The sequence below is a fragment of the Lutra lutra genome, chromosome 3, assembly GCF_902655055.1.
Source record: "Lutra lutra chromosome 3, mLutLut1.2, whole genome shotgun sequence".
In the NCBI taxonomy this organism is placed as follows: domain Eukaryota; kingdom Metazoa; phylum Chordata; class Mammalia; order Carnivora; family Mustelidae; genus Lutra; species Lutra lutra.
The window spans coordinates 69,911,939-69,936,402 of record NC_062280.1 but is presented as its reverse complement, the minus strand read 5'-3'; the positions used below and the strand labels follow the sequence as shown (position 1 = coordinate 69,936,402).

Sequence of the window (24,464 nt, the reverse complement as noted above, 5' to 3'; positions counted from 1 at the left end):
GCTGTTGCTAGGCGGCTGCGGGCTCTAAAGCTCGCTACAGAGCGGATATGGAATCAGTTGGACATTTGTTCCTGCCTCTTAAGTTTAGCTCTGCCAGTTGGCTTCCCATTCTGGTGTTTTTGGTTTGGACACTCCTTAGGTAGAGTATTAGGTCAGGCCAAGAAGAATAAAGACGTGTGTGGGGGGCAGCCAAGATAGGAAACTATCATCTCATTAGGGAGAAGCAGTATTTCTAACTGTCCACCCAGTGGATCTCAGAGGCCCCAGGATTGTGTTTTTGCTACAAATGGCTCCCTCTAGTGGTAACAGCTGGGGGCTGCCTTGGCCCATCTTCTCCCTCCCCAGCTCCACAGAGGGTAGTGCAGGTGTGGACACTCTCTTAGAGCAGGGAACTGTGGAGAGGGAGGGCCAGGGAGCTCCTGGCCAGACGTAGCCATCTGTGATCTTGCAGCTCTGGGCTTTGCTGAAACATCACGTTGCTGCTTTTTTTCACACTGGACACTGCCAGACACCCTCTGCTTGAGCTCTGTTTAAATTGAGGGACTTGAACGCCAGACAGCATGGCTCCCTTCAGTTTACTGCATGAAGGAGCTCCTCTAGTCCAAGTTAAAGAAAACCCCAATCGGTTACATTATCCAAGCTGTGGGCTTTTAAGCCTGTGACAGAAAATCTTTTCCAAACACCAAGTCTAGAAATGAGGACACTTCTCTCTGCACCTAGAACAACAACAATAAAGGATGGGGAGGGAGGAGAGCCTAAAAGAGACTATCTTTCTGCAAACAGGATGGAGCTGAGAAATTGATAGTCTCAGGAAAAAGTAACACGGGAACTAAAACAGGAATAGTCCCTTCAAATTTTCACTTTCCTCCTAAAATCACGTAACCACAGAGCAGAAGATATCCAAAATGGTAAACGTTAGAGAGCCTCAGATAGTTTATTCATAATGAGAAACACTGTCCTGCTACTGATGTTTTAATATCATCCTCAGAGTTGAGTGTCTTGGGTAGTCAGGCAGTTTTGAAAGTTTAAAATGTATACATAAAAAACTGTTCTGGATTTCTCAGGGGAAAAGTGAATCAGAAAAATAACATTACTATCAGCACCAATGTGGTGACCCCCTTTGAGCTCAAAAAGGATGATTTCTGAAAAGACAGAGGCCCTCAAAGTTCCTAAGTCCATCCACAGACATCATTGTTGGCATATTATCAAAGTTATCCAGAACATCAGGCCAAAATTCACTCACATGGTGCCCCCTTTTAACTCTGGTCTGGCTTCAGAAAGCCCAACATGGGAAAGGACCCCTTGAGAGAATGGCTTTTTCCTCTTCAGGGAGCTGATCTTGCCTACTGCATTATTTTGCGCTGACTGATATTTCTTAAATGGTTTGCTGTGAACATGCACACGTTTTTGAATTATATAAGAAATCTGGATTGGTCTACAGAACACAAAAAAGGAGATATAACGGAAATCAGATCCAGGCCTAAAATAAATTGAATACATGGGCTTCTCCTCTTCTGTTCCCTTTAGTTTGATTTCATAAAAAAAAAAAAAAATCTATATTTGGAAGGCACTCTGAATGGACTATGTTGTAACAAGCAAACGTTTTTGATCATTCCCCCGCAGTATAAAGAGGTGAAGGAAGCGGGCCTCCAGAGGACTTCTTGGTCAAGTGTTTCAAGGTTAAGGAGAATTTCCAAGGCTTCCTTTTTCCGGTAGCAAACTTTTCCTGAGACATTGTAGGCATTATTAAAGAATGCAGATTACCACTATAAAATGTTCTAGATATATTTAAGCACCCTAAGAAAATCAATGGGGAGGGGCCAAACTTTCACATAAAAAATGTTTTCATTCTCATCCCCTATGGACTCAAAGGATGACTTTTAAAAACATTTTTAAGAATGGATAGTAGCGAAAAAAAAAAATAAAAAGAACTCTGGTTGGCAATTTATAGGTTTATATGTGAAAGGGTAGTTTTTTATAAAGTTTGTTTTATGTCAGCCCTTTTGAAATATATTGGTCTGCAATGTTTAGGCGATAGTGTTGAGGATACAGTATTTACATACTATATTTCACTACAGTAAACTTTATGGCTGAAGGCAGAAAAGCATTTAAACTGGTCAAGCTGGACCTGGTACCAGTTCTGTCATTACAAGCTTTGTAATCTTGGGCAAGTAACTTGCTTCTCTGAGCCTAAGTTTTTCCCATCTGTTAACAGGGGTTTGTTGTAAGGATTACACAAAACATGCAAAATACATTATGGCTATCCAATATTATTCTATTTTTTCCTGCCTTCTTTGAAAATATGTTGATTCATCCAGATGGAAATGTCTAAGCTTTGGGCTTTTTTAGTCTAAACAGTAAAAATTCATCAGTTACTGTGAGTAGCCTGATTAAAGGGAACACCCCATTTTTGTTGCAAACAAAGGGAAATTACTTGGGAGGCATTCTTTTTCAATACATTATTTGGTGACACTTCTTTAGCTACAGAATGGGTGTTTTTATTATTCCAAGATTGAAGATTGATCTCTACATTAAAAACAAGATTCTGGAATCTTCTACAATTTCTTAAAGCTACATTTCCTTGTTCTTCTGTCTTCCTATTTGAGTGTTGGTACATTGATGGGGAAAACAGCCTCATGCAAGGAGTTGCAACAAAAGATGGAACTGAGCATAGAGAGCTGAAAAAGGTTCAAGTTAGACAGGGAACCAGAGACATGGGGAGCAGACCTCCTTTTAATGTTAGCAGGACTGAGTATTGATAAGGCCAAATGGATGTTTCTGGGCTGCAATCAATAGGCTGTCTTAGATTTGAAGTCTGGGTTCCCGGCCAAGATGCTCATTCCGATAAGATGAAAGCACTACTCGGGAAATCCTACACATGAAATTCAAATACCAAAGGTTCTCATCACCTCGGGGCCTTCCCATCCTTTGCACTGTCTGAAATTCTTATTTCCATTGTTCTCCCCGTCTTCTCTTCCAAAGCTATTACAGCTGAACACTGTAGACAGAGAGCGTCTGTAGAGTAGGGAACAGTCTCCTCTGAATTACTCCAGGCAGCACCACACTCCACGCAGTGCCAGAAATGGATACATTATACTCCACAAGATGTGTGATTAGTCAATAGAGAGAAAAAAGTCACACACACTGCTGTCTTCCACAAAAAAGGAGAGCATGCTATTGTAGAAATGATGATACCATGTGAAAAGGTTAATCATAGTCTGGCAATTGCAGTGTTGGATGCAAACCTACTTTTGCTGAGGCTGTGAGTTTCCTTGATTAGAAGCCCTGTTCCCTGCTGGGACCTTCTCCAGCACCAAGACATCTTGGTCATGTTCTTTAAGTCTGACTGTATTCGCCTCAACGTCCTGTAAATACAAATTACACCACATACAGATGCTGCTGTTTCTCAGACAATGAAAAAAATTTCAAATGCTTCAGAAACTCATTTGGTGCTTGTGATGCTAATTGTTGCATCTACAAATTAAGTCATTTTCAAAGTCAGGGCTGGAACGGTCAGGGAGAGGACCAGATGAGGTTTGCATCTCGTGGTTTTAAAGCTTTGCTTTTACCCCAGATCAGAAAAACGGCCGAGGACAGAGGAGGGGGTTGTGTTCTGAGAAACCTTTTGGAGAGGTGGCATTGTGGGAAGACGGGAGCAAGGACACTCATCCTTACAAAAATAGGTGGTGGGCTTTGTATTCTGACTTTCTTCTGAGGGTGTGTCATTTTCACGGGTTTGTACCTTTTCTCTCTCATCAAAAGGCTCTGTTTACTTTTTTAAAAAATCTGTTTGAAATGTATTAAAAATTTTTTTTCAGTTATTTTGGCCAATTTTGTAAGCTGTATCCATAATGACCCCAATCTGATTCTTTCAAAGAATTATTTTTGGGTGAGTGCAAATTTTGTGTGTGTAAGTTTCAAAGAGTTATGAAAGTTTACCTCTAAATTTCAATGTCATTTAAACAATTAGATTAAAAATTGGAATGTGCTTTTTCTCATCATTTGGCCCCCATTTTAAAAGAAATTAGTTAAGAACCATGTCAAATTCCATGAGGCATTTTTCTCTATATTATTTGGTGGTATATAATTTTAAATGTAACTTCCTTTGCATTAAGGGAATGCATTCCTAAGACAAACTATGTTGTCAGAAATTCTACTACCAAAGGCAAATGCTTAAGACTGTGTACAAATAGGTGTTCCTACATAAGGAATGGAGAAGGACATTGCAAATCATCATGAAGTAATGCCAAATGTACCAGAAAGCACAGAAACTGCATTTCGGACATCAGGGTAGGATAGAGAAAGATGAAAAGGCTGGGAGAGGCAGGGAGGGAGAAGAGCAAAGTAATTCCAGAGGGAAAAGTCTCTCAGTGTGAACTCAAGCTTGGGCAGGATGGACTGCAGGCCACCTGAGAGGCCAAGGGTGGTAGGAAATCACCATCATCCCCAGCAGGCCACAAACAGTCTACCAGCCAAAGCTATGTCATCCCTCCTAAGGGACCAGGGGTTGTGCATGCATGGGTGCATGGGTGCTGCATGTGTGTTGTGGGGAAGACCAGGGACCATCTCTCTTCAACATCACCCACACTCACAAATACTTAAACTAGCTTAGATTAGGCCCATCTGCAGAGCCAATCCTAAGTACTATTTCATGTCTCCATCACCCCAATTATTCTTCACCTACCTGCTGAAGTCTGAAATTCCCATAGTACGAATCAATTTGACATAAAACACTTGAAATGAAAATGCTTGGTTGGGGTAACCATGAGTAATGGAAATTCCCACTCACATGTTATCACTCAGTAAATCAGGAGAGGGTGTAATGATACAGGAAAGGTTCAAATTTGGGAAGAGACAGGAGGTGGAGACTAAGAAGGCCTAGGATGGAGAAAGAGCTGGAGAGTGAGGCGGGGAAGGACACAACATGGCAAAGCTAGACTTCCGAAGAAAATGTCTCAGACTTTGACATTTGGCCAAGGCAATCCCTATTTTTCTTTAATTCTCAGGGGCCGGTAGGGATATGTGGAATGATCTGGTCCAGCGCACACACTCCATTTGCAGCTTTACTGGAATACACTCTTTGGGTCCCAGAATGCACAGGAGCACAGAGACCATACCAGGTCTGTAACCAAGGCTCTTTGCTCTTAGAGCATTCGGTATTAACAGCACTGCTCGATGAGCACCACACTCCCATCTTTGTTTGTCTGGCATAAGGAGAAAGGAGAGGCTCCTCGGCCACACTTCGCCCTGGACTTACCCTCAGGATCCGGTTGAAATCCTCCTTGTCTACTCTTAAGAAGTGGCAATTGTCTTCTCTCAAGACAATAGAAGCAGCTCTTGGCGCGTCATTGACCAGCGCTAACTTGCCAAAGTCATCCCCCTCATGCAGGGTACAGACCACACCCTGGAAGGAGCAGAACACTCTGATGAAGAGGGTCCCCGAATCTGAGCAAACACCCACTCAGCCTCACACCGCAAGACCTCCTTTCTCCCACACACTGTATATATAAATGGGCTACACCCAGGAATGCCAAGGAGAGTTATAATTACACTATAATGTTTTATTTTTTTTTCATTGAGGAATATGGGTTATGGCTTAACTTAAATGCATATATTTTATGTATTTATTTTAAATGTATACATCTCTGAGGAGAGGAGCCCCAGAAAGCTCAATTCTACTGAGTGTAATTTAGATAATCTATGATTGGAGATGCCATAATGTCTTTTCTAGATTGAGTAACACTGTTGTTGCAAGTTTAATTGTAGCACTGTTTTGTTAATACTTATAGCCACACTAGTAAATGGAGCATAACAAAGTTTCAAAAAGAAAAAGATATACATATATATATATATATATATACCTTGCCGTAAATGACTACATTCACTGATCCTTTTAGAATAATGTACCAGGAGGTGCCTTCTTCCCCCTGGTTAAACACTAGATACAAAAAGATGAAAAGACTTATGACAAGAATAGAAGCACATCAATATAAATTACAGCTTATCAAATCATCATTTTTAAGTCTCCAGAATTATGCATTTATTCCAAAAGGAAAAAAAATTACTGGCAAATACTAACTTATTCAGGTGGAATAGTATCTCCTTTTCTATAGAACAGGAAAGGAACAGAAACACTGTGCTACTTGCTATGCTCTAAACGATATGAATTTACTAGAATTCAGTGCACTAGCAATCCATTTCTTAAAGCAATAAATACACTTTCTCCCACCATTCATCAAAACTTATGATGCTATAGAAAATAGTTTTTAAAAGTAATCTGACCACCAGGGTAAAGTTTGAAAACATGCAAATCAGAACGACATATTGTTTATGGATACATATTGACACATTATTTAAAAATAGGTTGGAATGATACCCACTACATATAAGGTAGGAGTTACCTTGGGGAGAGAAGAAAAGAATGAGATAAAGGAGGGAACAAGGGGTCTTCAATTGTTTCTATAATTTCATTCTTTAGAAAACATGAAAAAAATGGGATAATGTTAGTGTTTGATGAAGATGAAAAAGGTGCTTGTAATAATCTCTATTCTTTTTAAAGATTTTATTTATTTGAGAGAGAGAGAGAGAACAGGGATGGGGCAGAGGGGGCACAGAGAGAGAATCTCAAGCAGTCTGTATGCTGAGTATGGAGTCTGATGTAGGGCTTGATCATCACCCTGAGATCATGACCTGAGGAAAACCAAGAGTCAGACACACAACCAACTGAGCTACCCAGACACCATACTTAAATATTTTATTTTTAATAAAATGAAAACAATCGAGGGTTTGAATGAAAAAAATAAATGTTGTAAGTCATCAGCGATGATAAAAATAAAAAATATTCGGGGCGCCTGGGTGGCTCAGTGAGTTAAGCCTCTGCCTTCGGCTCAGCTCATGATCTCAGTGTCCTGGGACTGAGCCCCGCATCAGGCTCTCTGCTCAGAAGGGAGCCTGTTTCCCCCTCTCTCTCTGCCTGCCTCTCTGCCTACCTGTGAACTCTCTCTGTCAAATAAATAAATAAAATCTTTAAAAAATTTTTTTAAGAAATAAAAAATATTTGAATGAACCTTTAAAATGTAGAGAAAAAGCATTCTTACTAAAATAAATACACATGTTAAGAATACCACTTTTGATGACTGAAAGTAAAACATTTTGAAATACAGTTTTTATAACTCTTTGCTTTTACGATTCATGTTCCTACTTCTTTGACTAACACAGTCTGAAGAAAGGGCAAGGTTTTCCAAAGAACATCTCTTGAAAAGTTAACAGGTATCCATTTAAAAAGGTGTCCTATGTTTCCCTAAGTTTAAAAAGTGTCAGTTTAAATGGAGTGAACATTTTTCTTTATTGCAGAACATCTGCGAACCTTAGCATCTTGATGTGTTTTCTGATTCTCCCTGGGAGATTAGAGAAGGCAGACTTGAGTAGACCATGAACCATGTTTCTCAAGAGTGATTTTGGAGAACTTGGGGAAAATGATGGCCTAAACAATTTTGTTCACATTTATTAATATCAAATTTCAGTTTCTTGCTTCCAAATACCAGCGCAGAACTAAACAACTTGGGTTCTGGAGAGATGATATACTAGCATTGCATCAGTATCTGGAGCAAAGAAATTCTCTCAGGCTTGGAGCTGAGAGCAGAAGTGAGAGAAGAAAAAGCAAGCAGGGTCATTTATCACTTTAACTAGGAATCTCGAAAGACAGACTTATTCTCCGAAAACCAAACTGAAGTGAAGTCATTGTGAAAAGGTCCTGCGTAGGGTCCTTTCCTGATGAAGTCACTGCTTCCCCCCCCCCACCCCCCTTTAAACACTGCCTCGAGTCAGCAGGGAGCAAGTGGGGACTCAGGCCACCAAGAGCTACCAAGCTGGAAAGGAAAACCCCCCTGCAGTAGCAGAGCAGACACATGCTGAGAACAAACCAGGTCCCGGAGAAACCAAACCACCAAGTGACATTCTACTAAGTCTGACCTGGGCCCAAAAAGGGAAAGCATTTGCAGTCAGGTTCCCAGGGCCTGTGCTCACGAGAGGCTCGCCGGGCACAAGTTCCTCACGTTTACTTACGCACAGTTCCTCCTTTGGCATGAGACTCAAAAATGAGGACCCCTGCTAACTCCCGTTTCACCTAGAGGAAAAAGAGAAAGAATTCGGAACAGGTAGATTTGAGGGGGTGGGGTGGGACTTGTTCTCCTTCCAAGCAGTGCTGACGGTACCCTTATGTCCAGACAGTTGCCCCCTACTTTGCTAGCAGCTCCTCTCATGCAGAACCACTTTCACTAGATTTGCCACCAGATTCTTAAGGCTCTGACAAGAGTGATTTTGTAGGCAAACTCATACAGAACCACTTTCACTAGATTTGCCACCAGATTCTTAAGGCTCTGACAAGAGTGATTTTGTAGGCTAACTCATACAAGACGATCTCCCCAGAAGCCAGATAAAACACGGCTTCACGTGTACGAACTAGCTGGCCTCTCTGCCGGTGGTTCAGCTTGGGTGAGAAGGTGGGAACATCTACGATCTCATTAGACTCTGTTGCTGTGAGAGGCCCTTCCTTTCATCACACATACTGAGTCAGCTACCTATGTGTTGGGCAAGTCAATGCCTCAGAGGTGAATAATTAAGCCTAAATGTGTGAGCAGATTTATATTCCCGCACAGCTGATTATTTTAAAAATTCTAAATTATGGCCCCAGATTTTGGCTATATCTCCCTAAGAAAGAAGTGACCTGCGAATTTCCCACAGTGCCAGAGTCCCTGGGGTTTGAGCTGGAAGAGGAGACTCCCTGCCGTCCTCTCAAATCCCACCACACTGGACAGGTCACAACAGGGGAATGCTGGGAATGTGCAGCACAGGTAGGGGAAAGGAATCTCCCCTCACTTCCCTCTACAGCATGAACTCATGATGCCTACTACCCTAGCTGAGGCACCCAGGCATTAGACCTAGCCCCACCCTAATGGACAGAGTGAGGATGACCAGGCAGTGGTGTGGGAGAAGGGCGGCTGGGCTAGACCACACCCCTGAGTATCCCAGGCAGGTAGGTAATCCAGCTGCTAGACCCCCAGAAGTGCAGCCAGTGAGGAATGGGAAGGCGGCTCCTTCTGAGTTGAAGGGGGAAGGGTTGGAGCCCTTTGCTTGGAGCTGTGGCAAAGCAAGTTCCTCACTGCTGTCAGGAGACCTAACCCCCGCCCCCCCACCATGACCACAGGCACGGCAACCAAGTGATGGCATAACGCCATCTAGTGAGCTGGGAATGAAAGGCAAATTAGACATGGAGATATTGCTGAGAGGCCTTAGAATATGATCTGCAGATATTGAAACAACTTCTGTTTATATTGCTGCTGAATTACTAGCATATAGGAGACTTGTTACCTGGAAATCACATTCCTGCATTTCTTCTATGGGAGGAGGTATTTCTGTCCCCATTTAGAGGCCAAATTTCTGTCCACTGCCCTCCTAAATAACCTAATCACGTAAACGTTCAGAGTCTGATATAGCAATAGGGCCATTTTTCGCTACATTTTTTGCTACATTTTTTGGGTACTGCTACTGGGCTCTAACACATCTGAAGCAATGTTTTCTCAAACCTTCTGCTTCCTTTCAAAAGGGCAGCAAACCTGGGCAAAGCTGGCCCCGTGGGCCAAGACAGGCCATCTTGATGTCTTTCCTTCTTCTGGCTCTCTATTTCATGAAAGGGTCTCAGAGCTCCTCTTAAGGCCTAGCTCTCTTGTCTAACCCAGATTCAGTTTTGGAAGGATGAAGTTCTTTCTTTGGTCCTACTCACTCACGCTACTTTAGGATTTAGGGCACGTGGACAACCACTAACAACGCGATAATACTTGATCCATTTTGGGATTGTTCTTGGGTATAACTTCCTTAGCCTCTCATGAGGAAGAGTGGGGGTGATTTATGAGGTATGAGGTAGCATTCGGGCATTCCTTCACCACCACCGCCATACCATAATACTCTTCTCCACTGTTAACAGTGCATTTTCCACCCCACACCCTCCCCGAGGATGCTCAACCAGGAGACAACCTACTGTGGTAGACAAATGGGATAAGGCCTTAATGTGAATGAGCTCTTCATAGATAATCTCTAGGTCATCAACGGTCCTCTGGCCAGGTCTACAAAGAGAAAAAGTAAAAAGAAAACAATGAGAAAGAAGTCATTGCAAAAACTTGAAATATAGAAATGGGATTCAGGGATCAGTAATGTGTTAAGGGGATTTCTTAGGAGCAATTTCTGCAAAAAGATATTGACAAAGGGAAAGATCATGCCATTATAATCCCTAAAGGGATTTTTGAAATGAATGGGTTCCTTGATGAAAGAATGTGCCCATAGTACCCTTCCCTTCCAATCTGAGGGAAGAACATCTCTACTCACATTATAATCGGCTAATTTATCTCTCACTTTGTGATGATTGCTCTAAAAAAATTGCTTTTCATTACCCTCTGAATCAATAGCTACAAAACTTGTCTTTTAACACATCTAGGAACAATTGATTTCATCAACTGGATGATTGATCCAAATGATATGGGATCCTGTGTGATGTCTTAGCCTAACAGAAGAATGCTCCCATCGCTGTTTTGGGTTATGTAACATGCTTCCAGCACAGGGCTCAAATAGAGGGTTAATACAGACTCAATATTTTCTCTCCTGTCCCTGAGGAAATGAGGGCATGAGATGAGCAGGAGGCAAATAGTCATGTCTTGGATTAATTAGTAAGAAAGGGAGAGAAGGAAGGTATACACTCTCATTTCCCAAATGAGACCCATGGATGTCCCATGGAAGACCAGTCTTCCGTGAGATGTCAATCAGTGTTGTATCTACATTTTTTTTCTATAAATTATTATAAAACTAATATCTAATTACCTGCCTCTAAGGATAGGATACGAAGGTATCACAGACATTTTGGCAGAGGAGGACTGAGCAAATTCCTTATCTTCTTTTGTGTCTGATTTTCTGGAATCGCGAGTAGTGTTTAATTAAAAACCAGTGATAATTGATATGATTGGTCAATAATCTGGGTTTTTTTTTGCTCTCTGCAATAGAAGAAACCCTGGCAAACATGTTTTTGAAACTTAAAAAACAAACAAATCGGTTATTAATTCTCAAAGTGCTATGTGGATGGACAGGCAGCATTTATTCTCAGCTAACTGGTGCAGTCATATATGTAACCTATTATATAACCATCAGTCTATGTATTTTGTTCTAAAATTTCAACAATTTATGATATTCCTCAATGTCACTGTATGTTAAACATTTAAACCTCAATGAAGTGTTTCTGATGGTGTTTTATCCTTAATTATGTCACATTTTAAAAAGCGTTCCTTGTTCAAATAAATATGGGGGTGTATTGAGCAGAGCACTGGATTTTGAGTCTGAAGATCAAATTTTAACCTCAGTGCAACCACTCACAGCCATGTGACATTAGTGTCAGTCTCATCTGTAAATTGGGGACAATACCTTCCTGAGACAGGCGTGAGAGCTAAAGAATTAGTGAATGTGAAAGTACCTGCATATTTATTTAAGCCGGGGGCGGGGGGACCAACAAACCAGCAAAGTGATATTCAAAGCTCAAACCCTTGCTTAAGGAGTTAAACAAATTTACAGATAAAGTATGAAATTTGGGCCAGCAAATTACATCTGAAAGAAGTTTCAGATGTAGTTATGGATAAGTAGTCTGAGCAATCAAAACTGAGTTGTAAATAAAATAATTGCCTGGATAAAATGATTTTGCAGCCATAGCCTATGTCATAGGAGGGACTTGACAGATCAAGTGTGGCTACCTGGAGGAAGAAAAGCTCTTTGCATACCTCCCGCATTACCTTTTGAAGGGCAGCTTTGCCGTAACAAAAGAGTAGGATCTTTCTTTTCTAGCATCACAGAGGGTATGTTTTCTAATCCTGACTATTCAAAGGGACAGGTATTCAATCCATGACCCAGGGGGATGCCAGGCAGCTTCACTTCCTGCGAAGCTTCACCAAAGAAGGACACAACCGTGTACCAACCCGGTTGGTGCTTAGGGATGGAACTCTGGAAGTGTGGGACCCAAAGACACCGAAGAGAAAGCTAAGGCCTTTCGGGCTCTCAGGGAGCCAGGCCTTGTCAGTAAGGGGCCTAATCTACTACTTGACTTAGACCTGGGGATTTTGAAACTGGGACCCTCGGGGATTTAAAAGTCAATTGAGTCACCTCAGCCCCTCTCCCACGACAGAGGCAGCTAATGTGAAAGTCTCAGGTGGGCGTAATAGGATTATGGCTCTCGAGCACGAGGAGCAGCCCCGCTGTTCCTGCTACTTGACATCAGCGGCAAATAGCACGGACCCTCCTAGAAGCCTGGCTAAAAGAGAAAACAGTTGGCAAGCCTCATTCTCACCTCCGTGGGGAAGAAGAAAACTCAGTTGGAGAAAGAAAACGTTGGAATTTAGCTGTAAAATCTTGACAGCTTCAAAGTTTTGGGAGCAGATCTCTGAGTTGAGGAGGAGTTTTTACGATAGTCTCGATGTGAGCACCATACCGATCAACTCTTAGCGATTAAAAAAAAAATGAGTGCTGCCTTTAGAATCTATAAATCCCATCATATTGAACGGATATTTCAGTTCTATACTGTTCATACTATACTTCAATAAAAAATGAAATGAAAATGGTTCTATTTCATCCAAGAGTTACATGAAGTTAGCATGAAGAACGTGGTCAGATTCTCAATGCAGCATTTGACACAGTGGTTCAAGGCTGCTGTTGAGCCACTCTGGGTCATCCTAGGACCTTCGCTGAGTGTGGGAGAGGAGAGGTGAAGATGGGAAAGAATGTAAAGAATTTTTGCAATCTCTTCCACTCCCTGCTGCCCCAGGTCGCTGAGCGCTGCCTGGAGTTCCCTGCTCTCCCATGCCGCTGCCCTCCTGGCTCTCTCCTGCCTTCCAAAGTGCTTCTTCTTGTGCATTCTCTGGTCTGTTGTTCTTTTGTTCACTTCCTGGGTTGTGCTACGCCCCAGGGTTCTGCTGTCAGCTCCGTGCTCAGTGTGTTCTCCCTTCTCTCCCTGGGGGAAAACCCCCCAACGTTCATCTATGTAATGCTGAGACCTGAATCTTTGTCTCCAAACAGATGTGAGCTCCAAGAGCTTCCTGGTCATCTCCTTCCAGATAAGCCACAGGTACCACAAGGTCAGTTGGTCCAGAAAGGCTCCCTCATCACCCCACAAGGCTCTGGGAAGGGGGACCTCAATCTACTTCCCCGGACTCCTCTGTCTCCCCTCCTTCACCCCCTTCCCTCATGGCTCTGCACTCTGCTCCAGCCATACCAGACACCTCTGCATTCTTCCAACATGTGAGGCTTGTTCGTGCCTCCAAGACTTTCCCCATGCTCCTCTCTTTGCTATATTTTGTTCTGCTGCAAGCCCAACACAGATGTCATCTCTCCTAGCTAAAATTGGTTCTGCAACCCTTATTCTTCCATGACACATGGTCCTGCTGCTGTGGTAATTACCACATACAGTCAAGAATGCTTAAATATCCATAACTCTAGTCTGCTCTTCTCAAGATAAACAGCATCTGGTCATGCAAAGGGCACTGGATTGGAGATCTAAATCGGGAACTTCCTAGGTACGTGATTGGTGTAATGCCTTGTTTCTGCCTCTGTAAAATGGGAATAATAAACAAGGTTGTCATAAAGATCGAATGAGTTAATATACACAAAGTATCGACACATTGGAAATACAGCCCAAGTGCAGGAAAGCATTATTACCAACTCATCAGATGAATGAACACACATGTTCTTACAATTCATGCTGAACTCAGGGTCTGCCCAAAGAAGAAGGCAGCAGTACTCTGGACCAGTTCTTGTTCTGTGGCCTAAGGGAAATGGGGGCTTGTGCTCTGCTATCCTTCCTAATGAAGGTCAAGTCAGACGAGATGCCCATGACACAATTCACTTTTGATATGGCACGGGTTTGTCATGACGAATTAGTAAATTAATAATGGATGAAGGAGATAGGATGTGAATATTGAACCCCACCCTTCAAATCCTATAAAACGATAGAAAAGACATATTTTCTATAGGATTATAGATTTTATTCATCCAGTTGTGAGGAGGAAATCACATTAGATCAGCAAAAGTCACTCAGTCTAACTAAATCAAGATCAGTGGTAGCCTGGAGAGAGGGGACCATCGCAGACCAAGCAACATTTGTGGGGCTCAGCCGTTTTTTGGCCATATTTTTATCTGCCATACTAACAGTCTGATGGGAAAGGTATTTTAAAATCCAAAAACAGTGCTAAAAACAAACATGCATCACCATTACCACAAACCACAAAATAGTACCATGGGCAGACCAGAGAGTTTTAGGAATTCTTGGGTGACAGAAAGCAGAGAGGAAGAAAATGTCTGAGAAGTAACTAAAGCCACCACAGCTCCACCCTCACAGAAACTACCATGAGAGGAAGACAACAGACAAGACAAGGGCAGGAGAGGGTCCGAGTGGTTCACCAAAAGACGGCTCCTCTCAGGTCAGCGGGCAGTTGGCCATCTTTCCTACACCCCACTCAGAGCAGGAGGCAGTGCAGAATTTCCAGTCAGGCTAAAACTTAAGACCTGCTCTCTAAGACAAATGCCCAGGGATGAGCCTGGGAGAGAAGACCTGGGCCCTCCTGCCAGGCACAGAGGAGGAATAGCAGCTCTACCCAGAAAGGCTCCACTCCTGGGAAACTCTCCTTCGTCTGGCAATTAATGTGTGGAAGGGAGGTGGCTTCGGCCGGCTTGCTCCCCATGTGCCTCTCATAAAGTGAAGCCTACCAGGAAACATGGTCTCTGCTGCCTTTAGGGGCGGCTCTGTTGGGAATGCAGACCACACCTGTGCAGAAATCCATGTGGCGGCTTATTCTCCACCCAGTCCTCCATTCATTGATAACCACTCCAGAGAAGCAAACGCTTCCACAGGAACTAGCTGGGTGCTGTGGAGAAACCCACGACAGCTTTTTGAAACAGAATGGAACAAAGCCTAAAAGCAGTTTAGTCTCTGAGTCCTAAATAACATTCAAAATGAAAGGGAAAAAAGAAAAAAAAAAAAAAAAGAAAGATACAACCCCGTGGTCTAACGTGGTCAGCGTGATCACAGGGCAAGCCACTGTCATTTGGCCATCCACCCATGTAGCAGTGAACTTTTCGGTCCTGTTTACAGCAGATGTTTTAAAGAGGTGACAGAAGTCAGGACTGCAAGGTGCGAGCGGACTTATTCTAAAAAATGAGTATATTCCCGGTTAACAAAGCCACAAAATCATTTGCAGGAGGTTGGCCACGAGCAAACTCACTGATGTTCCTGGGGCGTCAGCCTATCGTTACGACTGAAAGTGGAGGGAAGTCCCGGCGAGGAGGTCAGCTGGAGCACAAGTGGCCAACCTCTGCCCACGGGAGTGAATCACAGTATGAGTCCCTCTCCCACCCCAGGTGAATCTTCTGGTTTGTGGCGGGCAACAAGGAGAGCCAGCCCAGCCTCTCCCAAGGCCGCCAGCTCAGAGCTGCTGTGCCATCTAGCGTTTCAGGAAAGACTCACCTCTCTGCTCTTGATCTGTAGTCCTCCCCAGCCCCCACCCCACCAAAGGGCACCTGATAACAACTACAAGTGAGCCTTCCCCACCACAATCACTGCACAGAGTCACATTTTAAAAGCGGGTTACTCATGGCAAACAGTGGCAATGAAGCACCTCTCATGCTTTGGTCTTTACGGGGGTGACAGGGAAAAAAAATGGAGAAGAGATCCTGCAAATCAGACCCCAGCCTGTTCAAACAGTAATGAAAGGGTCCCAAGGACTGAAGGCAATTTGGCTTTCAAGAGTCAAGGGAACACTGTGCCCCAAGCAGGAGGAGGGAACTCCCAAGCACCTTCACAAAGTAACTGATGAGGCTGGGGAAGCGAACTGAGCCTCTCGCTGCTCTGAGTGGCAGCCGGGGAATGGACCTGGTCTTTACTTGTCCTTCTCCAGATGTCACAGGGAGAGATATTAGGCATCCCTGCTTCTTTACAAATCTGCGTGGTGCCACATTGATGTGGATTTGTCGGATCCTGCTGTGGGAAGGCCTAGTTTCTGCAGGGGACGCATTCTGCCAGCTATGTCTAGTTACAGACAAGATAATAAACGGGGATGGATGGAGAAGCAGTTTACACATTAAAGGATGGGGGGGGCTCAGGTGATATTGGAAGCTGCTGGTAAATACAGTTTTATCAAGGAATTTATCAAGGTCAGAGACAGAGCTCCCCAGCTATTGGAACGTGGATAAAATGAGGGATTCGTCCAGACACCAAGCAGCACATTGGTGTGGCCAGTGGTGAAATATGCTGGTGAGAAAGTAAATAACCCAGTTCTTCTAGACCCGTTGTCCGGTAGACTTTGTCCCTGGTGCGTGGGGAGAATACCCAGAAAAGTCAATGTTATAAATATTCAGTAACCCATGGTCATGCTTCAAAATAAAGGAAATGCTTTATTATTTGTTTTTCCTGAGGGTGGGGTGGGAACGCTTTATTTTTCTTGCAACACTCCACCTCATCCCACCTGACTGTCCAGCTTTTAAGTCATTTCTCAAACTTGGAACATTTTCCAGCACTCTTAAGATCTTAGATATCACTTCTTCCACTTCCCTTAAAGGAGGTTTGGGGTCAATTCGCACCCTCTTGTCAAATAAACCAACAAAACATGCTTCATTTCTTCACCTCCCAGGACTCTTGCTTCTTAAGACTTGGATCTTCAGGGTTGGAGCCACTCCAGGAACCTGGGGACTGGACATTTAAAGTGTCCTGCCCCGCTCTAGCTGCTCACTTCCCTGCCACACCACCACCCCTTTGCCTTATCTTTAGCCCAGAAAAGAACATTTTAAGTTTACTTCCTATGAAAGTAGGCATTTTTTTTAGTTCTGATAGCAATGCCTGGGAACATGGGGATTCTTTCCTTCTTTGTGAGGTTAGAAATGAATACAGACTACCATTGCAGTCAAGGGCAGATGCCTTATGAATATTTCTGAGAAATGAAGTCATCCCCATCAGGGTATGGGGTAAGTTTCCATAATTAAAGCCCCCGAGTGCTAAGTGTTTTTAGGACAATGTAATTTAAGGTTTTTCACATTTAGAAACTGAATACGTCCCCCTCCAAAAAAGACACTGAATATGCCCAGCATTCTACCAGCAAAAGTGGTTACTACAGGGGCACGCTAGAAGTTTAATATTAAACCTCTGAAAAGATGCAAGTAGAGATATTTTCCTTTAGGACACCTAAGCAGCAAGTTGAGAAAAACAAATCTGGATGGCATCAGATAGGACAGCTACTTGCTTGCCCTTGTGTATGACGCATATATATCGCAGACAGAAAATACAAACGGTTTGGGGGAGGTGCTGTGTAGATGCAGTATTACTTTTTCCTTGCAAAAACTGATTCTTAATTAATCAGGGACAGAGGGATTATGCGTATTTCTTTGGATTTCACTCCTCATTCAATAAACACACTAGAGAGGATGAAGTTGAAGCAACCTAACAGAAGAAAGAATATTCTTCATGGGAAAAAAAAAAAATGGAATGAAACTGGATTTGGAGTAAGCAGACATGAGGACTCGGTACGCAGTTCAGCTACATATACTTCTGTGTGATGTCAAGGAAAGCCCTTGACATCTACTAAGCTCAATTTCTCCACGTGTAAATGGTGGATAACATAAGTCCTGTTCATTTCATAAAGTTGTTTTGAGGTTCAGGATGGGAGGTATATAAGTTCACTATATATACTATGTAGTGTGATTCATCTATTAATTATTAAGTTTTATTTATAATCCTGGCTAGCGAGTTGATGTGAATATTTTTCTAAGTAGATGATAACACTTGTATTCCATTCAGGTCTATAAGGTAATAATTGAGTAAGATGAGGTTAGTCTGTAATAATTATTTTTAAATCAAGTACCCATGACATCTTTCCTTATCAATGCTCTAAGAATAAACCCAGGAGGCCATTTTGAACCCTCTTTGGCCCGAGAAAGGTGGTAGACCACAGTCAAGAACACAGATTCCGGAGCCAGACAGACCTGGACCAAATCCTGGGTCCAACACAGGGAAGTGATTCAACCTATGCCCGTTTCCGAATCTACAAAATGGAGATGATATTAATACCTACCTCACAGTTCTGTTGAAAAAATTGAATTAGATTTGTTGAGCATAGTCCCTCGCATACGTGTGCTCAATAAATGTTGGCTGTGATTGAATACAACTGCATTTCCTTTTCTGTGTACAGTCTGCTTGTGAGGCTGAGAGAGGGTAAGCAGGTATTCTTACACCTGCTTTGCAATTTAGGAGATTTGTAATCTGGAGATGTTAGGTACTCACTGGTGATTTGGTGAGACTAGAAGCCAGGGCTCTGGAGCTCCATCTTAACCTTCACTTTATTCAGCAGTCTCGTGGTTCATGTGTCTCAAATGCTTCCTTAAATTCTCATGATAGAATTAATTTTTAAGCTCAAAGAACTCACTATCTGGCATCATGTCTTTAGTCTCAGCATCCCCACAGATAGCAGAGAAACCTACTCACTGCAAACCACACCTCCCTTTAAGGCTCTTCAGTGGTCCCCGAATGGCTATATAATACTATCCAGCGCACATAGGGTACACAGCAGACACCCCCCCCCCCCCGCCCCCGCAATCTGACCTGGGCCAAACTCTCTGGTCCCATTTACTAGCACTCATGGTCTGGGCATTCATTCAGTGTGAAACAGCTTACTGTTCCCTGCTGGAACTTTCCTGACATCTTTCTGGCCCCAGGCCCACCCCTGCACTCCTGTCAGGCTAGGAGTTCTTTCTTTGTTCTAGGAAAAAGAGCACTAAGATATTATTATTTTTTTTTGCTGCTGTAAAGAAAGGCCTTGAGAATGAGCCTAACATCCAACAAGGACTAAATGTATTAGGGACATTCAGAAGGCTGGCTACTATGCACCTATTAAAAATCCTATCCTGGAAGAATATTTAAGGTTAAGGGAGAATATCACAATGTATTATTAAGGGCAAAAAGTTAGGAATTGAAAAATGACCAGAGGGATATGCACCAAAATGCTGATAATTATCTCTGGGAGATGGGATTGCAGGTGCTATTTATTTTTCTTTAACTCTTTAAGGTAGCTTCCAAATTTTCTGCAATGAACACAATGACTTTAACAATTAAAAGTCATTAAAATCTTGAGGTAATCTTATAATGAGGCCTGCACTGTAAATGGGCAGCTACACCCATCTTCCCCTCTCCCAAATCTGAATCTCAATGGCAGTCATCCAGTGGTTGGCTGCTTGGGCACGTAAACATGAGGGTTAAGTAGTAAATTGCCTTCATAGGGGAGAGGCAACAAATCCAAACCCAAGAAATGGCCCACTTAATGCAATCATTTCTTCTGGTAAATTCTACAAGCTTTCACTTAGGGCACAGCAATCTCTCCAGAAAAAAAACAAAGGCAAAGTTTGTCATGCAGTGAAAGAAAAGATTCACAATGAATTTCTCAGGTCATAAAGATTAGGGTCTGTAAGTCATGTTTCGTTTTTCATCTGATTTGTATCTGAGGATGAATTTCATAACTTTGAACATTTCTTGGCATAGCCCAACAGAAATCAAAGCCTGAGGCACCACTGATTTTAGGCTTGCTAATCTGGGCTCCCCTGAGGAAGCAAATTTCCCTATAATTATCAGGATTTCAAATTTCACACCCTCAAAACAGTTTGGACAGATAAAGACCCTATTAAAAGAGGCTCTGCTAATTTAGAGAAAATACACAGCCTCTCAAATGCCCTCTAGAGCAAGTGTGTGGAACAGCAGGTGGGGGTTGCCTTAATGCAGCCAACTGATCAGATTAACACCCCGCTCCCGCCGCGTATTTTCTCATATCATTTAATCATCTAAATTGTTTCCTTTTAAACTTATGCCCTATAGCATATGTTAGAAAATATTAATTTATCCCATGAAATAAAAGACCTCAACTTTCTGAGTTCCTGGCCTGTTTGGAAGATTCCAGAATCTGCCAAGAATTCTCTTTCTCTGTGTGTGTGTGTGTGTGTGTGTGTGTGTATTCATATATCATGTCTTTGTTACACATATTTACATATTTATATGTTATTTCTTTGTTATATATATAGATATATAGATATATATTATGTATAAAGTATATATCTATATATATATTCCCCCCCCTTCTGCTCAAGACAACTAACTTAACCCTTTCCCAACTAGGTAAGCTTCTAGACTTGTAAGGAATTTCAGAACTGCAGACCTACCTTTGGCAAATGGCATCTATTTCATTTCCCTCCCACCTTTAGGCTGGTTTCGGACTGATCATGCCCAACAGTGGGACATCATAACTCACTTTTCTTGGAAGAAGAGGTTGAGGGGCATATAGGTATGACCAGAGCCCTCTTTGTGTCCTTGAAGCCTCTTTTTATCCAGTGGGCCCCTGAGCTTATAAATCCCTCCTTATCTGGTCAGGGTATATCTTTTTGCCCATGGCCCCTATCCAAAGTCTGCTCAAAGGTAAGCGGAAGGAACATTTCTATTGGCAAGGAACTCCACTGTATCTACTTGCTGTAGGGTAACCTCTTGTCTTTAGACTTATAAACAAAGCAAAATCAAAACAATTAGCTCCAAGAGCTCATCTGAGATTTGATGGCCCCGTCTGTGAGCTACAACAACAGCACCGTCAAACTGTCACTGCTCTATAGTACTTGTCCCCCAATGCCATCCAGGTCTGCACCTGTGAAACCAGGATGGGCATTGTGAGTCACTCTGCCTGCCACCACACAAAAAGCTAATTTCACATTCAGAATGTATGTTTTTTTTTTTTCAATACCAATAGCAACAAGAGTATGCCAAAAAAATTTCTCCTGAAGCTCTATTCTGTTTTTTAAACTACAGAACATTCTTTCATAGTCTGACAGTTAAAATGCTGCAGTTAATGTAATAAACAGAGAATTTTTCTAAGTAGCCTGTCAAAACAAGTGACATTTTTTTTTTTTTTTTTGCTAGCGAGTCTCAGATTCAGAACAATGGGAAGTACCTTTCAAAGCAACATCTTCATTATACAATCAAATCTCAAAGTAATCTTCTCATCAAAGAATATTGTGTTATTTCTTTCCCAGTAATTATCAGAGTTCTGCAGCCTCTCGAGCAGTGGTGACTATTATAAAATGCAGCTGTGCTGAGTTAAAAAAAAATTGGGGGGTCCTGCCCCGGTCGATATGGAGCCAATGCATCTCTTGCCTCCACATTTCCTAATGACTTGGCTGTCTGGGCAGTAAAAAGTCCACATTTCCAGGACCTTTGAACATGCCCTCAAGTTTCGAGGACCAAAGTGCTCAGCTAGTCTCTTTAAGGGTAACAGTGATACTGGCAATTCTTGGTCAACTAAGCATATTTCCTTTCCACTTAGATAAAATAAAACAGAAGCTCCACAAGTCATTATCAGACTGTCCTCCAAAAGTGTGTGTGTGTGTTTGTAGGGTTTGAAAGTCTGCCCCCTGAGATTCCTTCTTTTTCACTTTTCCCTCTCATCTCTTAGGGGCTGTCTTTCCAACAGAAAGAAAAGGCGTACTGAGTCAGAAGAACTACCAGCTCGATTTCAATTTTGTAGTTTCACAGAGCCCGGAAAGATGGGAAAACTCCCCAGGCCACCCAAGAGATATGTCTTGGAATGCTGGTGAAACCTGTACTTTCCAGTGATTGACAGGAAAAATCCAACCTGTGGAATGTAGTTTTCTCTGAAGAATCTTCAGGCTGCCAAGGATCATGCAATTCAGAGAAGAAAAGAAGCACAAGAACAAGGTTCCTATTTCCAAGGGTCACTCACGAAAGCAGCTCTCAGGCTCTCGTGAGGGTGAGTCAAGCAATTAGCATGAATGTTTCTGGCACACAGCAGGCGCTCAATAAATGTTTGCTGCATCAGAATCTAATTTGGGAGTGCCTTCCCTACTGGATTATAAAATTTCCAAAGGCAGGAACCCTTTTATTACTTAAAAGACAAAACAAAACAAAACAAAACCTCTTTGGTCCATACTCAAAAATCTCTGTGAATCGAATGGCATTTCTGCTTCCCTTGAAGCAGCTAAGAGCTGAGGGCACATTAGCTGGGACTATATATTCCTCTGACCATTCATTCACCCAGCAAATGTTAATGATGGTCTGCTGGGTGGAATGCACAGAGCTAGGAATATGGCTTTCTCTAACTTCTATGCCAGATTAAATCCCCCTTTCCATATTATATTCTATTAATATACACTACATTTTCCTTTGTAGCATGTACAACAGCTATGATAAAATGATTCCTTGCATAACTGTTGAAGGTCTGTCTCTTGGACTAGGCAGAAAGCTCCAGCAAGGAGATGCAACCCTCTTGTTTGATGCCTCAGCCTTAGCAACTAACATAGTTTCTAAAACAAAGTAGGTGTTTATTGAATATTGGTTAAATGAATGAATGAATGAAGTAAAATGAGATGTGTCCTTGCCTTTCAGAAAATCACAGCCTAAAGAAATGTTTCTCAACAGCAGCATTAGTTTCAGGATGGCGCCTTATTGTGTAGAGTTCTAGGTCTTGTTGGGTGTGTTGAGCATCCTTTGGTCCTAGCCACTGCCAGGTGAGTGGCAGAAGTGTGCTCCCCCAAGGAGCAACCAAAACACCCTTCCCCATTTCCAAATGCCCCTTAGGAGCTGTCCCACTTCTGATTCAGAACCACTGTATGGTGTTGGCTTGAATGAAAGTGGTAGCAAGAAGTGGATGGATCCAGACAATGGGACAAAGACGTGTGGGGAAGGGAGAGGGGATGCAGGCTGATGTGAAAGAAAACATGGGTTAGCATGGTGTTCATCTGAGTCCTCATCATCATGTCCTGATGATTCTCTTGTGTCCCCTTAGCCACCCACACCTGTGATCTGCAGACACAGCACACATTGGCTGGGCAATATTCTCAGATGCCACTTATCATTAGGTCAGTGAAGTCCTGGCTTTTCTGTTTGATGGTTTGGATTTTTCCATAAAAATTTTGTTTGAAGGAAGGGTTTTGAGGCTAAAAGGACCAAATCAGAACCCATGTTCTAGAACTAAAAATGATGGTGCTAACTGGGATCAGGGCAGGCCTTTGATACACATGGTGGTGCACATGAAGACTCAAGAGAAAGTTTTGACCAAGGGGACATAACTTGACAAAAAAATAAAATATATTGAAAGAAGGAAACAGGAGCACTGAGAAGTACTATAAGTTGGTCTAAGTGGCAGATGTTGGGGAAGTTGGTCTGAGGGACCTGGCACTTTTGGAAAGTGCCCAGTGGACATACAACACATGCAAAGTTCAATGCTCTTGTCAAGTCCCGCTAATAAACAGAGGCTGGCCAAGCCAAGTGACTCAGAGCCGACTTCCATGGCTGCTGGCCCTGGTCTCAGGGTGGAGGGCTGTTTTATTCCCAGAAGAAAAACACAAGCCTGTATGTGGTGGCCTCAGAACCAAGTGCCCAGTCATCCCTTATTGAAAAGGTTTCCCCCAGCTTGGGGCCGTGGCATATGTTTCTCTGTATGCCCCAGAGCAACCGGGAGAGCTCCCTGAGTAAAAGAGGGGCTCAGTAAATTCTTCCCGAATCCAGCTGATTAAACATTTCAGAATCCTCCAACATAGCTGATGGGTTGTAACTGAAAGGGGGAGGTTTTGGCTGAGAGGGAAGGGGGAGATGGAAGGCATTCTGATGACCCTCACCCTCTTGCATTAGAAAGAAAGGGGCTGTCGCAGTCTGGCACAGAAACTGAGCAATTTCTGTTCGTCATCGCCCAAAGGTCGTTTAATAGGTGGACCCCGTGTTGACATCCTGAACCAACCGCTAACAATCTGTACGGTTTTAACTCATGCGGAAGGGAAATGGAATTCTCTAGCTCAAAAATAAAACGGAGGGGGGACAAACGCTGCTGTGTCGCCCCTCAGAACCTCTTCCTTGGGCCCCGGGTGAAGGCCGGGACTTTGGAAAGCAGCCCCACTCCCCCGCTCCCGCCGCGGCCCCGGGGACCTGCAGGGGGCGCCGGCGCGCCCTCACTCACGGTTTGCGGAGGATCATCCTCATGTGGGCGTCAGGGCCCATCTGCGACAGCAGCAGCATGGTGTCCTGCAGCTCCTCATCACACTCCTTCTTCTCCTCCTCAGTAGGCAAGGGGGCATCCTCGTGCTCGTCATCCAGAAATCGATAAAATAAATATTTGTCTTGGAAGTGGTGCTCCTGGTCCACTAGGCGGAACATGAAGGCAGGCGTCACCCGGTGTCCCTCGGCCTCCCAGCCCCGTTTACCAGAAGCAAAGGGACGGTGTCGGCCGCGAGAGCCAAGTGACAGCGAAGTGCTGAGCCTCCTCAGCGCCCTCCCTCCGCCTCGCCCAGGGCCATGCAGCTGGGAGCCTTGACCTCCCACGCCGCGGCCCGGCACCTCGCCGCCCTCTCGGACCCGC

General features: G+C 43.2%; 1 protein-coding gene across 7 annotated transcripts in view; it reads right to left on the bottom strand.

Moving 5' to 3' along the window:
- The window catches only part of RAPGEF4 (Rap guanine nucleotide exchange factor 4), a 291,866-nt gene that overhangs the window by 54,852 nt on the left and 212,550 nt on the right, over positions 1-24,464 (bottom strand). For all 7 annotated transcript variants that reach the window (XM_047722178.1, XM_047722177.1, XM_047722176.1 and 4 more), the window contains 6 exons: positions 24,066-24,249; positions 10,037-10,121; positions 8,065-8,125; positions 5,862-5,938; positions 5,258-5,404; positions 3,250-3,365 (listed from right to left, as the gene is read on the bottom strand). In XM_047722178.1, the coding sequence (XP_047578134.1) occupies positions 3,250-3,365; positions 5,258-5,404; positions 5,862-5,938; positions 8,065-8,125; positions 10,037-10,121; positions 24,066-24,249 (670 nt within the window). The remainder of the gene's footprint in view (positions 1-3,249; positions 3,366-5,257; positions 5,405-5,861; positions 5,939-8,064; positions 8,126-10,036; positions 10,122-24,065; positions 24,250-24,464) is intronic.